The sequence below is a fragment of the Podarcis tiliguerta genome (genome assembly GCF_965153285.1).
Source record: "Podarcis tiliguerta genome assembly, chromosome: 1".
NCBI lineage: Eukaryota > Metazoa > Chordata > Lepidosauria > Squamata > Lacertidae > Podarcis > Podarcis tiliguerta.
The window spans coordinates 27,666,434-27,682,585 of record NC_139534.1 but is presented as its reverse complement, the minus strand read 5'-3'; the positions used below and the strand labels follow the sequence as shown (position 1 = coordinate 27,682,585).

The following is a 16,152-nucleotide window of genomic DNA, read 5'->3' as shown; positions in this document are numbered from 1 at the left end:
GACATGATCAGGAAGCCGAGAACGAGCCTTAGCTTCAGACCATGCTTTGGCGTGTTTGACTTGACACAACCCGAAGCCTGCTTTGGGTATGCTAAGCTAAGGACCATGGTTTGTTGCTCCACTTGCGCCAAGGAGGAATGAAGTGGGAGCCAGGCCTTATGCGTCAGAATGGCACCACACACACAAACACACATAAGAGGGAGGTGTTAGTAGGTTCTGGGGAGCCCCAAGGTTTGCACAAGTGCAAAAACCTTTACGGAGAAAACCCCAAAAGGGTGGGAGGGGCTGCAAAAATAGCCCCAAGAAGGCTGAGCACGCACAGCAGCCACAAAATGCTGATTGACTGGTTTGGTTGGGCGGGAATGACAGAAAACCAGGTGGAAGAGCAATGGAATAGAGTATTCTGAACCTCCACATTTTGCAACATTTTGTCTCAGGTACGACTTTTAATTAATATTGAAGAAAGACACCACTTAATGCCAAATCAATACTTCACTCGCACATATTCAAGTCATTGTGTGATGGCTGCAGTAAGCAGGTGGCAAACATGGTGAGCCCATAATCTACTCTGCTGAAGAGTTATTATGTGGTGTGAACTTTCACTAGGAAGCTAAGTAAAATTCTGTGGAGCTGCTCAGTTCATGGCTTTGTTTCAGGTGGAAACATTTCCCACAAGTTCTAAATGGCCTGAAGAGTTGTCCATGCATGCTGGCTATGACTATCCAGGGATCTAGACAGGGTACATACCCAGAGAATGGAAGGAAATGAACTGGGGACCTTCTGCATTCAAAGCAAATGCTCTGCGATGGCCACTGTGTCTCAGCCCTCCCCCCCATGCCAGTGCTATAGCAGGTACATGGCTATGCTGGCACTGGGTTCACAAGGGTCCTCAAAGCACAGCTGCTTCCCCTTCTTCCTAGGAAAGATTTCCTAACAGACCACATTTTTTGCAGACAAAGAAAAAGGAAACCCACAATTGCTGCCTGTTAAACCAGGAGGTTTGACGATATTATTCCTCCTTAGTCGCTACCATCTGGTTGTTTGTTTTTTAATTCTGGTTTTTTTATGTTGTTGGTTTAGTTTCTAATCAGTTTTAATCACACCGCCTATTTTTCACAAGGTGCCTTGAGGACCTTAGAAATGTCTAACTTTCAGAACATCAGTGCTCACAGAAGACTGCAAGAACAATAGTATGTTGGGAGGACTTAACAAGGAGCTAAGATTGGAGGGACAAAGAGCATATAAATCTTGAGACGGGGAGAAATTTATCAGATGAGTTACCAGGAATCATCACTTAAAGAATTCCTTCTTCTAAAGCTGAGAGCACAATGAAAAGTTGGGCCACATTCATGGTGCCTGGGGTATGTGCACTAACTTTATTCAAACTACAATTGACCCCAAATTGCCTTACCCTGGGCACGTATTATTTGTTCAAGCCAATGTGGTTTTCTTTAATCAAACATACTCTGTGCCCTCAAGGTATCAGCGGACCTCGTATTGCTCTAATTTTATGTTCTTGACACACTATAATCTTCTTTGCTCCAGTACAGAAGATTGAACTGGATGACCTTCGGATGCTACAATTATGTGATTCTAATAACATGAATTTCTGCTCTTACCCATTTTTCTCCAGCATCACTGTAAACACTGATTTGGGGAGCACGATCCACCAGCTGAAAAAAGCGAGCTGCGGCTATTTTTGCTTTGGCATAATTTGGCGTATAGGAGGATGCTCTTCCTAATGCAGTTCCACTGGTCACAATAGCAGAAATCACCCTGAAATCAAGAAGGAAAGACGTCAGCTTACATGATACTTAGGAAGAAGAGCTCAAGGTCTACTATTCTGTTTCCATCAGTGGCCTGCCAACTATGTCAAGCAAGGCTGGAAGGCAACAGCCTCCCCCCTCCCCATGGTTGGTCTCCAATAATTTATATATCCAGAGATATACTGTCTCTTAACATTGAGTTGTCATTCAGTTTTATCATGCCCACAAATGTGTCTGTTGAGAATGCACGATCAACTAACAGGTTCTATTTGGGAAAGATAATTTGTGTGGGTGTGTTTCTGTTCCTTTACCTAAACACATAGCTGTAGTGAAGTCCTTCCTTGTCAACTAAAAATCCTCCATACCGATAGGAGACCGAATTGGCTATAAACAGAATACTCTGTGCAAAACCAAAGCAGAATCCATAAACATTTGCTTTTTTGACTGCTGCTCTGTAAGGGACCTCCAGCTCTTTCTCATATGCTTCAATAAATTTTTTCTCCTTCCCAATTCCTGCGACAGTCCTGATGTTTGCAAGTGCTTCATTGGAAATCTGTTGAAAAGAAAAAGAAATGGAGGAGTAGCAAAGATCTGTTAGATGTCAGTGTGAGAGATATGGGCCATACATCTGGTGAGCTGCTGTATCTCTATATCTATCTATCATCTATCTATCTATATCATCTATCTATCTATCTATCTATCTATCTATCTATCTATCTATCTATCTATCTATCATCTATCTATCTATCTATCTATCTATCTATCATCTATCATCTATCTATCATCTATCTATCTATCTATCATCTATCTATCTATCTATCTATCTATCATCTATCTATCATCATCATCTATCTATCTATCATCTATCATCTATATCTATCTATCTATCTATCTATCTATCTATCATCTATCATCTATCATCTATCATCTATCTATCTATCATCTATCTATCTATCTAATCTATCATCTATCTATCTATCTATCTATCTATCTATCTCTATCTATCATCTATCTATCTATCTATCTATCTATCTAATCTATCATCTATCTATCTTTCATCTATCGCCTACCTACCTACCTACCTGCCTACCTATTATCTATCTATCATCTATCTATCTATCTATCTATCTATCTATCTATCTATCATCTATCTATCTATCATCTATCTATCTATCTATCTATCTATCTATCTATCTATCTATCTCTATCATCATTTGTCTGTCTATCTATAGTTTTAAAGTGTAAGTTTGGTTTCCACACCAGTTTACTAAGAATCTCTAGTTTTGAACTGATTCAGTTGAACTTACCAAGGTCAGGCCAATGGAGACACTCTAGGCCCTCATACCCAAATCAGCTCCTCAGCCTGAGGAACTTGCCTCATTGAATAGCCACACAGACTTACTTTGCTTTTGACCATGTGCTCCACCTCTGGCCCTGTCTTTGATCATATCCTTAAATTCTGTCTCTCTGATCCTTGGCTGCTACCATTGGAACCTGACTACTAGCATATATTTGCCCATGTTCTTGCCTTCTGGCCCTCTTACTGCAGCTAATTTCAGAATCTGACCAAGGCCTGACCCCAGGTTTCCTAATCTAATAATTGTTTTTTACTGTACTGGTGACTTTTCCAATATTGGGCAAGAAACAATTCCTGGCATGGGATCTCATATCTGGGCGAGGGTGATGCTGTCTACATAAGCATCTTAAGTACACATTGACAATAGAGCTAAACAAACAAATGGCTTGTCTTAGCTTGTTCTGCTCCTATTCCTTATCACATTCTTAAGTTGCTGGTAACAGCTGTGGACAGACACCGTTCTCTCGTTGTATGCTTTTATGTCATTTGTTCTGCGTAGCTATACTGTTGCTTTCAGTCTTATTATCAAACTTTTAGCAGCTTTGGCTGATTCTCTGGCTGCATCCCTGCAGACGTAGTCCTGGTTACATCCAGATTAGACTACTGTAACCACTCTACACAGGGCTGCCTTTTGCAGACAGTTCAGAAGCCTCAGCTGGTGCAAACTGAAGTTGCTTGTGGAGGCTAAGGAAATATGTAAGATCGATTGTGTACCAGCTACACTGGCTGCCAGTACATGCCAAGGCCCACTTAAAGCACACACCCCTTTGTGATTTGGATGCCCATATATGCAATGCCAAATGTGTCTTTCAACTCTATCCAACCAGTTGCAACCAGAAGCTAAACACTTTATTTACCCTCACACTGCCCTTCTGAGAAGAAAAATCAGGCTTCCAAGGAATAGAGACTTTAAAATACTGCTTGACAAGTAGCGGGGGGCGGGGGGGGGGCGGACATTTCAACCCTACATGACTATGCCAGGCCCAAAATGCCTGTTATCATTGACAACACTGGATGATTGCATTGTTACTCACCATCTCATTTAATCTTAAATGATGTGCTTTTTTGTAGTTGTTTTAAACATTACCTTCCCAGTTGCTTCCAATGCTTCTTTGTCCTGAGAGGCAAACCCTGTTAGCATCTGAGACTGCACCACACCAGATAAAGCCAGGAATGGCAAGAAGCAGATGATGACCAAGCTGAGCTTCCAACTGAAGAGGAAAGCAATAACAATGGCCACCCCAATGTTGGTGACAGAGTTCACAATCATTCCGATCTGGCTGCCAGTTGCCTTAAAACAAGCAAAAGGGGAAAAGGAAAGAAAGAAAAAAGATCACCAACACACTCTCCCACATTAAGCACTGGGAATTTTTTGCTACCTCAAAGCTGTGAAGGAAGGAGAGCTATTGTTTAATTTCCAGCTCCTATTGCCAAGGAGAAGCAAAGAGTTAGAAGGGATTTTGGAGGTAATCAGTTGCACAGCCACCTTCTCTGTGCAGGATCTGCAGTGCAGCCTCTCTGATAGATAGCCATTCAGATAATAATATCAATAATAATAATATATTATTTATACCCCGCCCATCTGGCTGGGTTTCCCAAGCCACTCTGGGTGGCTTCCAACAGAATATTAAAATACAATAACCTATTAAACATTAAAAGCTTCCCTAAAAGTCTGGTAGTTGTTTTTCTCTTTGACATCTGGTGGGAGGGCGTTCCACAGGGCGGGTGCCACTACCAAGAAGGCCCTCTGCCTGGTTCCCTGTAACCAGGCTGTAACCAGGATGTTGAAACACCTCCAATGAAGGCAGTCTGAGGCAGTCTGTCCCACTGCCAAACAGCTCTTTCCATTACAAAGTTTCTCCAGAAAATTTTATCCGAAATCTATTTCCCTGAAGTGTTCTAGACCCACCTTCAGGAACAAAGAGACTAAGCAAGGATGTGTTGCCAAGGCACCTCTTTTTCCTGCCTATGTTACTGGAAAGCCTTTGGCACTCCTAATTGTGAAAACAGGCCCATCAGCAACACACTCATGGAGAGGGTCTGAAATGGCTAAGCCACCCTCGTGGCTGCAATGTGCTCTGTTCATTTCCCCCAGTTTGTAGCAACCTTCCAAGAAGTGGCATATGGGAAGACAAGTTGGGTCCAAAGTGTGAATTATGGATTTGAAAGGAATTCCCATTTATGCTGTCTGCTCCTCTCGTTTAGGCCTCTATCTCAACCACTTCAGACTGCAGGTGGGGGCTCAAATGAGGGAACAGCTTTACACCCCCATCGCCTCTGTACATGGGAAATTGAACATTAGGGGGAAGAGTCCTAGACTGTTCCTTGATGTGCTTGGTTTTTTGTGTAGGAATCTTTGAATTTAATCTGTGAAGAATCATTCCATCATGTAAGCCTGCGCTTGGGAACGAAATGGTACAACTGAGACACAGCTTTATCATTTCAGTGAGAACTAGGCCTTATAGTTTTGGCTGAAAGTTGAATGCTAAAAGATGCTCCAGTGTAAAAAAAAAATTTAAGGTGTGAAACAGCCATTTTTTCTCCTTAAAATCACCTTACCAGCAGCTTTCATTTCTATGGAGTTTCAGAGGCATGTTTGCGTGTCGAGGTCCCCAAGCCACCCCCTAAATAAATCACAATTCACACAGAATTTTTTATTTAAGGTTTTTGGCATAATTTTTGGCCACAACTTTCTTGAAATACATAATGTGAGTGGTTGCTTAGACACGGGTTACGACTATTTGTCCCCCGCCCCGGGACAGAACTGACTTCTGGAAACCTGCGAAAGTCAGTAAGGGAAAACATTTTGGGGAGAGAATGGGGCTGGGCACCACACCCTCACCCCTCCCCGCATGCTCCCAGGGACTTGTGTGGCCCAAGCCCCTTGCCAGGGATTCAGACAAAAGCATGGTGAGCCCCTGGATTCCTTTAACGGAATTCCCATGCAGCAGCAGCATTGGAGGGCCAGGCACAGCCAACCCTTACCCCTCCACTAACCAAATTTTAACCAATGCCTAATCGCAACCTTACAAGTTGTGACAATTTGCTATGCAGTAGGCAAAAACCAAATGACACCAGCCAATCTGCCAAATGGACAAAATTTCTGCCAGGCCCCTGCCCCAAAAGCAGACGACCCCATGACAGGCATAGCAAGGTCAAACGCAACAGCCCTAAATTAGGGAGGGTGGGCAGGCAATCCGATGCACACAGCAAAAGAGGCCGCACCATGCTGCATGCAGAGAATATCTAACCTTTGGGCCAACTCACTAAATGGTAACATCAAAATCTCCCCTACAACCCAAAATAGCCCAATCACAGTCATGGCCATCCAAATTGTCCCACCCAGCAACCAAGACCCCACCTTGCTAGACCCCACCGCAACATGTGCTCTCCATGAAGAAGAACATGCTTTATCCAATAAACCCATGACAATAATTATCTTGTCTCAATTTCATTGAGTGGATGCCCAGCTGATGTGGCAGTATCTGAAGTGCGTTAGCTACTTTTATATAAAATCTCTTACCCCTTGAACCTGAGAGGCATCAGTTGCTAGTCTTGTGGTCAAAGCCCCTGGGCTGTTCCTGTGGTCATCAAACCAACCAATTTCTTCACCTAGCATGGCCTCGAAGCCAACCTTCCTTAGCCGTCTTGTAAGCAGCTCACCGGACTTTGCAAATGTATATCCCTGAAATGCATTTAAAGAATGTGTAAGTCTAGACATGCCAGCCACAAGGCACCTAAAAACGAGAAAAGAAAAGCAACGGAAGAGCCAATCTTAATGGTCATTTACCTGTAAAAACTGTGTAAAAAAGGATATCACTCCAACCAATACAAAGAGCAGGCAGATGCCGTTGATCTGTAATCTTTGTTCTTCTTCATCCAGGATAGAAAAGGTCTTTTGGGAAAGAAAAGAAAGGGCCATAATATTAAGTGCCAACTAAAACAGTATAATTTTATTATCTATTTAGGCAATTTATACACGGCTTCATTATAATCATCTCTAAGCAGTGAATTGAGAGTCTCTACTTCAGAATTCATGTCACATGATTGCAATGATATTGGAAATCATAGGATCATGCAATCTAGCCCATGGGTAGCCTGCAGATGTTATTGGATTCCAACTTACAGCCTGCATGGCCAGTGGCCATGGCTGTTGTGAGTTGTAGGGGGTCATTGTATTGGGTACCCCTGATTTAGCCCATTTTGGTTTTACAGTTGCCTTGAGTATTGCTCGTGTGAGATTTCAATGGAGTGCTGCAAGCAAATTTTGCCCCCTAGTACAGCACTTCTTATCAGGGACGCGGGTGGTGCTGTGGGTTAAAGCCTCAGCGCCTAGGGCTTGCCGATCAAAAGGTCGGCGGTTTGAATCCCCGCGGCGGGGTGCGCTCCCGTTGTTCGGTCCCAGCGCCTGCCAACCTAGCAGTTCGAAAGCACTCTCGGGTGCAAGTAGATAAATAGGGACCGCTTACTAGCGGGAAGGTAAACAGCGATTCCATGTGCAGCTCTGGCTTGCCAGGGCAGCGATGTCACGCTGGCCACGTGACCCAGAAGTGTCTTTGGACAGCGCTGGCCCCCGGCCTCTTTGAGTGAGATGGGCGCACAACCCTAGAGTCTGTCAAGACTGGCCCGTATGGGCAGGGGTCCTTTACCTTTACCTTACAGCACTTCTTAAAGGACAGCTTGACCATAGCCTCACATCAGTGGAGGTTTATTGATTTAAATGGTGCTACGATTGAATTTCCCCAAATGTAAACAATAAGCTATAGATATTTTTTTTATAAGGGACGTTTCCTCTACCTAAGTACAGCTTGGTACTAAAAAAATAAAGAGGTGCCAGGCCTTAAATCTGTCAGGAGGAGAAGCTATTCTCTCTAATCTGAAATGTATTTGATTCTACTATAGTGGAATATTGTTTTTCGTGAATATTGTTTTTCTATCTTTCTCTTAACCTCTTTTCTGTTTTTTCTTTCTTTTTCCTTCTCTATCTCCCCCCCCCCCCATATTTCTGTGTTTTTATTCTATCTCTATAAAAGTCTTGGTTTGGTAAAAAAATGGGGAAATGTATAAAATTTTGTATTTTTTTCTATACGCTTTCATAAAATTTATTTTTTAAAAATGAAATGTATTTGTTTCATATAGAATAATTATCCTACTTTTCTTGATGTAGTTCGAGGCGAAAAATAGCATAATCATAATAAAACACTATTGAAACCATTAAGAAAAAGGAAGTGTTGAGAATACCAGGCCAGCAAATTAAACTGTGTTTCAGTATTTGCTGCAGGGAAGTATCCCATTTAAATGGTGTGTGCGCTATTCATAACTGATGGCACTATGTTTAATACCTGGGTTTCAAAAACAAAGGATTAATCCGCACCAAGAAACCATAGAACTTGGACCCAACTGAAGTACAAACAAATCACTGACGTGGGGGGGGGGGGGAAACCACACAAAAATCTTCCATGCAGCTTTTAAGAGGCATAAAGGACTAATAACCAGAGGAGAACACTGGCAAGTAGCGAGTCTTTGAAAAAGTCAGGTTTTAAAAGCCCTTCAATCTGCTAATAAGTCTTCAGAGAAGGAGCAGAAGGCTCAGCAATTCCCACTACCTCTTTTTTGGTAAGCATTTATTTAAAATGTTCCCCTAATCCTCATAAAGTCAGCTGCAATCACATGCTCACTGGGAAATGTAAAACTAAATGTGTGTGTGTGTGAAAACTCAAATGGAAAAACAGGAAGTTTTCTGCTTTCTTATAAACATGCCCCACATCCGTGTCATTAAGAGACACTATAATCAGTGTGCCTTCAAGGGAGGCAATAGATCCTGTTTGTTAACTCTTTGGGACATTTGTTTTAGAGGTCAACAAGCTACCTGTTATCTTTGGCAGAATGGGAAAAGTAGCCAATAGGAAAAAGTATGAGCGCTCAAAGAGGGGTCATTCTTTATGCTCATTAAATCCATCCCTCCCCACCCCCCATGTCTTTCGGACAAGTTTTTTGAGCCACCAGTTCACAGGCATGTTGACAACAACAGACTTAAACACTAACTTTTAAAGCAATTGCTCTCAAGCTATAAATGCTGATCTCTGAAGTTTGATCTTCCAGACTTGCTAACTAACTTTTACACTATCGCCAGGTCATGAAACACGTGCTTGTGTTCCCATTTGATGTTTGTCTATGCAGGGCAAATCTTAGTAAGTCAACTAATCTGTAACTACGTACTCCAAACTGATTAGAAGAAGCAAACAGAGACTGTATGTACCCTTGTCAACTATGAAAATCCTTTAATAAAAACTAAGTTGAGCAGAAGCAATTCCCACACCAGCTGGATTCTAGTCTTCAAGTTTGCCCCCTTAAAAAGAAGGGATCTGCCTTGGAGCTAAACATTATAGGTAGAGGAAACCTTGGACTCAGCTACTAGTCAAGAAACAGCGTTCTAAATGCATTATAAATATGCAGCACCAGATTGAGCCAGAGAAGGGGTGGGGTGGGGGATTCTAAGCAATTTTCCATAGCTTTTTTTTCTTTTGTTATAAAGATTTAATTTCTGACTTATTTATAGCATTTCCCCCCTGTGTGTAGATCCATCCCTTGTGTCTGTAGCAAGTAGATGGATCAGGACACAAGTTCTGGCCCCATTGTTAGAGGCAGTATGCTCTGGATGCCCGTGATTGTGAACCACAAGTAGTTATCTATTGCACTCAAATCCTGTGGGTGTCCTTCCCAATAGGCATCTATGAAAACAGAATGCTGGGCTAGTTGAGGTGTTTAGACTTGATATCCCGCCTTTCACTCCCCTTAAGGAGCCTCAAAGCAGCTAACAATCTCCTTTCCCTCCCCCCCCCACAACAAACACTCTGTGAGGTGAGTGAGGCTGAGAGACTTCGGAGAAGTGTGACTGGCCCAAGGTCACCCAGCAGCTGCATGTGGAGGAGCAAAGACACGAACCCGGTTCCCCAGATTACAAGTCCACTGCTCTTAACCACTACACCACACTGGCTCTCAATTGGCAGAGGGAGCGTGTTCCATTTTGCTACCTAAGGTGAAACAGGAAGGTGCCATCCACTACCCCTCCACCAAATCCTCGCTCGCCAGGGCTGCTCAGTGTGTGGTTTCCTGGTTCTGTCAAGATCTCACAAGAGAGCTATAAGATCCCAGAAACCACAGCTGCTTATTGCTTCTGCAGTGGCAATGATGGCGGCGGGGCACCCCTGCCACAGGTGTTCTGCAGATGGCCAATGTGCTTCATTTTTCTAGGAAATGGGATTAGCTGACTCCCAAAAGGAGATGCTTTGTTCACAAAAAAACAGAGCAGTGGAATAAATTATGGCTGTCTTCGCATTAACTTTCAACCAATACTGCTGCCCAAAGTCGAGCAACGTTGAGTTTAAGTGACTATAAAATGCACGGTGCGAAAAGGGAGCAATATATGCATTTGCTTTCTAAAAGCATATAATGCCTGCATGGGAGTCTGTCAGCATGCCTGTTTTGTTGTTTTGATAAAACCACGCAAAGGGGTTGTTCAAAGCCTTTGTGGCTTTAGTGCCGGTGAATTTAATTCACCACCAGCACTGGCTATTGTGTCTGTGAGTTTACTGTCTAATAATAAAATGCCTCCATACTTCAGTCAGGTAGAAAAGGGATAAAGTATTTTCTGGAATATTGTAAATGTAGAAAAGCAGACCCTTATTATATTGCTCACTTCTTTATAGAATCATAGAATTGTAGAGTTGGAAGGGAGCATGAGGGCTATCTAGCCCAACCCCTGGCAATACAGGAATCTTTCACCTAATGTAAGACTCGAACCCAGGACCCTGAGATTAAGAGTTTCATGCTCTAATGACTGAGCTATTTATGATTACTAGGATGCCATGGAATGGGACAATTTATCAAGGGGAAGAGGGCATATAATCATTCTTCTCTTTTCAGATTTAAGGTTGCAGTCCAATGCACTGTTTTATGGGGAGATGTCTCTGTGAACTCAGGGGAATTTGCCAAACAAACAAGACTCAGAGTCTTCTACTTGTTTCTCTTGAAAGTAGCCATTGGTGTGAGGTGGAGGGATGCTCCAAACTTAATCAAATTAACAGTACTGAGGTATGGGGGAAGAGAGGTACCTGAATTATGCCTGTCTCCCCCTCTCCACTCCCAGCAGGGCCAGTTGCAGGATGAGTGTGAGTGTGTGTGTGTGTGTGTGTGTGTGTGTGTGTGTTTAATTTCAATCGAGAAATGTATGGAAGACAAGGCTGGACCCCCCCCCCCCCAGTGCTGCTGCTCAAATAACTGCTTTAAAGTAGAAAGAAAAATGAAACCCTTTGGAGATCTGAAATGTCTCCTTTATCATATGGAAATATGTCCCCCTCCTAGAATGCATGAAACTGGCTCTTAATGCAAGACCCCAAACCCCCTGCTCATCTCCAGAGTACTGGTGTTTATGGGTCTTTTGAGGAAACAGTCATGTCTTTTTTTGCAACTGACTCAACCCACAAGTTTCAATCATACATTCTCCAACAGTTTACAAAACTGTTGGTGGGCCTGTCATTGTAACAGAAGACCCTCCTTCCCAAGATAGACCTCTCCACACCACCACCAATGAATTCCAGAGCACCCCCAGAAGCCTATGAACCTCAAGATTCTGGAATGCAGCTGCCCGGTCCTTGGGGTCTGCTGGGAGAGCCAATTGTCAACAGCCCCCTCCCCCAACCTGGTGTTCTGCATGGGAATTGGGCAAATGACCACGAATGTTCAAAAACTACTAAAAACAGCAAGCCAAAATATTGGAAATGGCACACTGTTGGCACGCAGTTGTCCTGCATAATACAAGGGTAGTGAAAAACCATATTCAATACAAGAAGGAGGAAATTGGTCATGACCTACTCCAAGAATCTGACTGAAAAGCAAGGCATAGAGTGGGTTGACTGCCCCGTTGAAGCCTGCTCCAAGGGATCCAATCAGCATGTAGGGCCATTCAGGAGCATTGTATTTCAGAATTCTGGTAACATTAGCAGGCTTCACTTCTTCCACTTTTACAGCCGTTGGCTCCTAAAAGAGAAAACGGGCAAATATGTTGATATTCTTCTTTCCGTGCTGCCCTGTAGAAACTTCGAGGAAGGGTTATACAGCGAGCTTTTCAAGAGGACCAGAGAAAGGAAACAAAATGGATGTTTTTGTCAAATAATGACCTTCTTAAATGGACTGCCATCTTCTTCATACTGCCCGGTGCTATAGATATGCTCCGAATGGTTCTGGGCAACTGACATTGGGTGGTCCGGTACTATATTTGACAACTGAGATCTGGAACGCTGTCGAAGGGAAGCTCTATGAAAGAATAAAGAGAAAAGGTGAAGTCTTAGGAACAGCAGTTTAAGGAGTTTGCATCTAGCGTTATTACTTATCACGACCATAGTTTACGGAAATACTTACTATACCTATATCCTGAGATTTATGGCACAAAGCTTGACATGTTTGCTCAGAAGTAAGTCCCACTGAGTTCAAAGGGGAAACTTCCAAATAAGGGCTCCCCCAGACAAACCTATTCACAGTATTAAGCCTTCATCCCGATTTGTTTGCACAAAACTTAAAAATCAATCAATCAATCAATCAATCAATCAACTATTATTAATTAACAAGCCTTCTGCTCCTGTCCCTTTGCCAGTTCAAAGAATACCCATTCTCAATGGTGGGCTGATTCTCATTAAAAAAAATAAAACTGCCAGGTCAAACTCCAAAAGAAACTGGTTGCTGCCTGTCATATTGGGAGCCTGTCGATTGAGAGCCGCCCAGAGTGGCTGGGGAAACTCAGCCAGATGGGCGGGGTATAAATAATAAATCATCATTATCATTATCATCATCATCATCATCATATGTCTAGGGGTGCTACATCCTTTTTCCTCACCTGAAGCAAAACAGGAACGTGCTGTTACAATGCTGCATTGTGTTGTGTTTTGTCCCCCACTGAAAGGCTTACCTCAAGCTGTCCCGATAACTTCCCCTGACGAAAGACTGCATTTTCTCAAGATTTGGTTCGGCTGCTGTAAAACAAAGCCAAAGAAGCCTATCAGAAAGTGAGATCATCCATTCCATTCTTATATTTTGGTATGTGTTTACAGTGTATAAAGCAAACCCGTTACAAGCTGAAAGTTTTTGCTTCATGGTGGTTTGCTAAATATTCTACCTGAAGCACAGCAATTCTCTTTAGTTCAAAAAAAGCGTGAGCTTAACTTAAAGTACACTTCTTTGGCAGAGCAGCTTTTTAAGGGTCCTGGATGTGCTCCTTTAGCAGCCCATCAGTTGTCCACACATGGTCCCATGACCCCATGTTGAGCTGTATGGCAATCACTGAATTTGCAAAAGGAAGCTATGAAGAACAATGCTCTTTGCATGTACAAAGCACAGACCACTAGCACATGAAAGGTCTTGAGCAGCTGCCACACTAAGAATAGAAGCGAGCAGACATAGGAGCCAACTCCTAGGGGTCAATGTCCCTTTGCCCCCCCCCCAAACTATCACACTATCTGTGTGATGTGTGAGTTATTGGGGTGGCCCTGGGGACCTCGACACACAAAGAGAGAGAGGTGCATCAGTGACCCAGAGATAGATGCACAAATAATCTAACCCTGGAATAAGGCACAGCTTGTTTTGTACCTATGTGTAGGACTGATTTTTCATGGGACCATAGGGAAATAGTTGTGTTAGTACAGAAAAGGAAATTAATTCCTTGAGTTAGTAAACCTTGACCTCGTTTTCAGAAACGCAGAATAAGGTACTTGCTTTGCACCGACGTGTCAGTGAGTGCCTTGTCCCCTTGGCTTTGCAAAGTTACCAGTGTGAAATAAACCCCTTTCCGTTCCATCAGCTCCTCGTGTTTCCCCCTTTCCACTGCTCTTCCATGCTCAAAGCCAATTATGACATCAGCGGTTCTGATTGAGGACAAGCGGTGAGCAATGGAGATGGCCGTGCGCCCAACGCGAGCCTAAAGCAATGGGGGGGGAGATATCGGTGAAGCAAACAGATGAGTAAAACAGGTAGGCTTTGGTCTCTTTGCTTTTGTGTGTGTGGCAGTGGCATAGCGTGGGGGGTGCAGGGGGGGCCGGCCGCACCGGGTGCAACATCTGGGGGGCGCGCTCGCATTCGCAGCTCTCTGCCCCTACCTGGCTCACTCACTCTCTCTCACTGCAGTGCTGGCTGTGCGAATCCGATCCGAGCCGCCGGGTCGCCGCCCACTGTGGAGGGGAGGGTGCCAGGCGTGCGGTGCGGTGCGGAGAGAGAGTGAGGGACTATCTGGGGGGGGGACAGTGCAGCGGGGGGGGGCGCAAATTACTTGCCTTGCCCCGGGTGCTGACAACCCACGCTACGCCACTGGTGTGTGGCCGGTCACGGAGCATGGAATGAAGCCTAACTGGTGTAAGGACATGCAAAGAGCTCTATTGGATCAGACTAATGGCCCATCAAGGCCACTCACAGTTGCAAACCAGGTACCTATGAGATGCTTGGAAGAGGGACATGAATGCTGGTACACAGAAATCTGTACGTTCTGTGTGTGCCCGTCAAGCTGTCTTACGCCAGCACTGATATTTATATTTATTTCCAAGCAAATGTTTGAAGAGCAGCATGCCTATCTCCCATCTCCAGCATTGCCTGCTATTTACTGAACAATCCTCCCCCCCCCCCCGCTTTTTTAACCCACCCTTTGTGCCTGTGCGCTTCCTGGCTGTGCAATTCTGGTATTGGAACACTCATCTACTCCCATATAAATGCGTACAAAAGGTTGGAAGCTTAAAAGCTGTGGGTTTCATTTAATTAAGACATACTCAGAGCAGACCCACTGAGATCAAAGGACTTCAGTCAGTCGTGCCTATGGATTTCAATGGGTCCATTCAGAACAGGAAACACTACCACTTCCATGTCAATCCCCAACATGACTCTTCCCAACAGCTCTTTGAGAGCTGTGTTGGGAAAGTCTTTGGGGTAAACTCTTCCCCACCACAGGTCGAGCTTCTGATCTGGCACTGCTCCCTCCCCAGGTTTCCACTGCTAACAAGCCTAACAATTCTGGAAACTGCATGCACGTTTGTTGGTTAATGGGTTGATGTGAGGTTCTAGGCTGTAGAACCTCACATCCACTCTAATGATTTTCTTATGGAAACACGCAACAAGTTCCAGAGAGCACAGCCTTGCTCCTAAAGGCTTCTCCGTTCATTTCAAGAACACCCAGAGAACACCAATTGTGCATTGGAGCAAATGCAAAGCTCTGAATAGCACTGTTGTCGTTGTTGTTGCTAACTGGATTTTAGCCTGCCCTTTTCCTCTTTCTCTTCCCCACTCTGATCTCATCCTCACATCAGAGATTGTGACTGCCTGAATGTGAGGGTTGAATATCGGATTCCCACTCCTACTCTGGCACTATAATCACTATGTCACATTAGCTCTCCTAACCACACCTCACCATAATTTTGTATCTTGTAAACTTATTATAAAAAGAAAGTTGTGGAGGGGAGAAGAGACTAATCTCTACCATTAAGGAGATTATACTTAAGAGGGTGTGTGTGTTTTTAAAAGTTTCCTACCCCCACCTCCATGATATTGAATTGTTGTTGTTGTTGTTGTTGTTGTTGTTGTCCCCTGCCCATCTGCCCACTCATTAAATATGCCAAACCTTATGAAGGGCCTCTTGCACTGTAGCTTCGCTTTTGTTGTCCAGTGCTGATGTAGCCATGTCCAGTAGCAGGATTTTGGGGTTTCGAACCAAAGCACGAGCAATAGCAATCCGCTGCTTCTGGCCTCCACTCATCTGACCACCACCTTCTCCAACTAGGGTGTCAAATTTCTAAAACGGTGGGATGGGAATATGAAACCAGTGACAAAGGTCTTTACCTCGATCCTATTCAATGGTGAGAGCTGCACCCACCCTCTGTCTGTGCTCCCAGTGCCGGTGTGAGCTCATGTATCTCTCTAGTCTAGCAGGAAACCCCCATGTGATCCTGAAGCAGGTATCATCCACACAATTCTTTGTTAAGGAAATAAAACAAGCTT

The 16,152-nt window shown here is 43.9% G+C and overlaps 1 protein-coding gene across 5 annotated transcripts in view; it reads right to left on the bottom strand.

Moving 5' to 3' along the window:
* ABCB11 (ATP binding cassette subfamily B member 11) overlaps positions 1-16,152 on the bottom strand; it is a 77,281-nt gene that overhangs the window by 6,518 nt on the left and 54,611 nt on the right. For all 5 annotated transcript variants that reach the window (XM_083405647.1, XM_083405645.1, XM_083405646.1 and 2 more), the window contains 10 exons: positions 15,776-15,946; positions 13,891-14,092; positions 13,088-13,151; positions 12,303-12,438; positions 11,998-12,162; positions 6,914-7,018; positions 6,647-6,808; positions 4,211-4,414; positions 2,078-2,319; positions 1,620-1,776 (listed from right to left, as the gene is read on the bottom strand). In XM_083405647.1, coding sequence (XP_083261773.1) covers positions 1,620-1,776; positions 2,078-2,319; positions 4,211-4,414; positions 6,647-6,808; positions 6,914-7,018; positions 11,998-12,162; positions 12,303-12,438; positions 13,088-13,151; positions 13,891-14,092; positions 15,776-15,946 — 1,608 coding nt within the window. The remainder of the gene's footprint in view (positions 1-1,619; positions 1,777-2,077; positions 2,320-4,210; positions 4,415-6,646; positions 6,809-6,913; positions 7,019-11,997; positions 12,163-12,302; positions 12,439-13,087; positions 13,152-13,890; positions 14,093-15,775; positions 15,947-16,152) is intronic.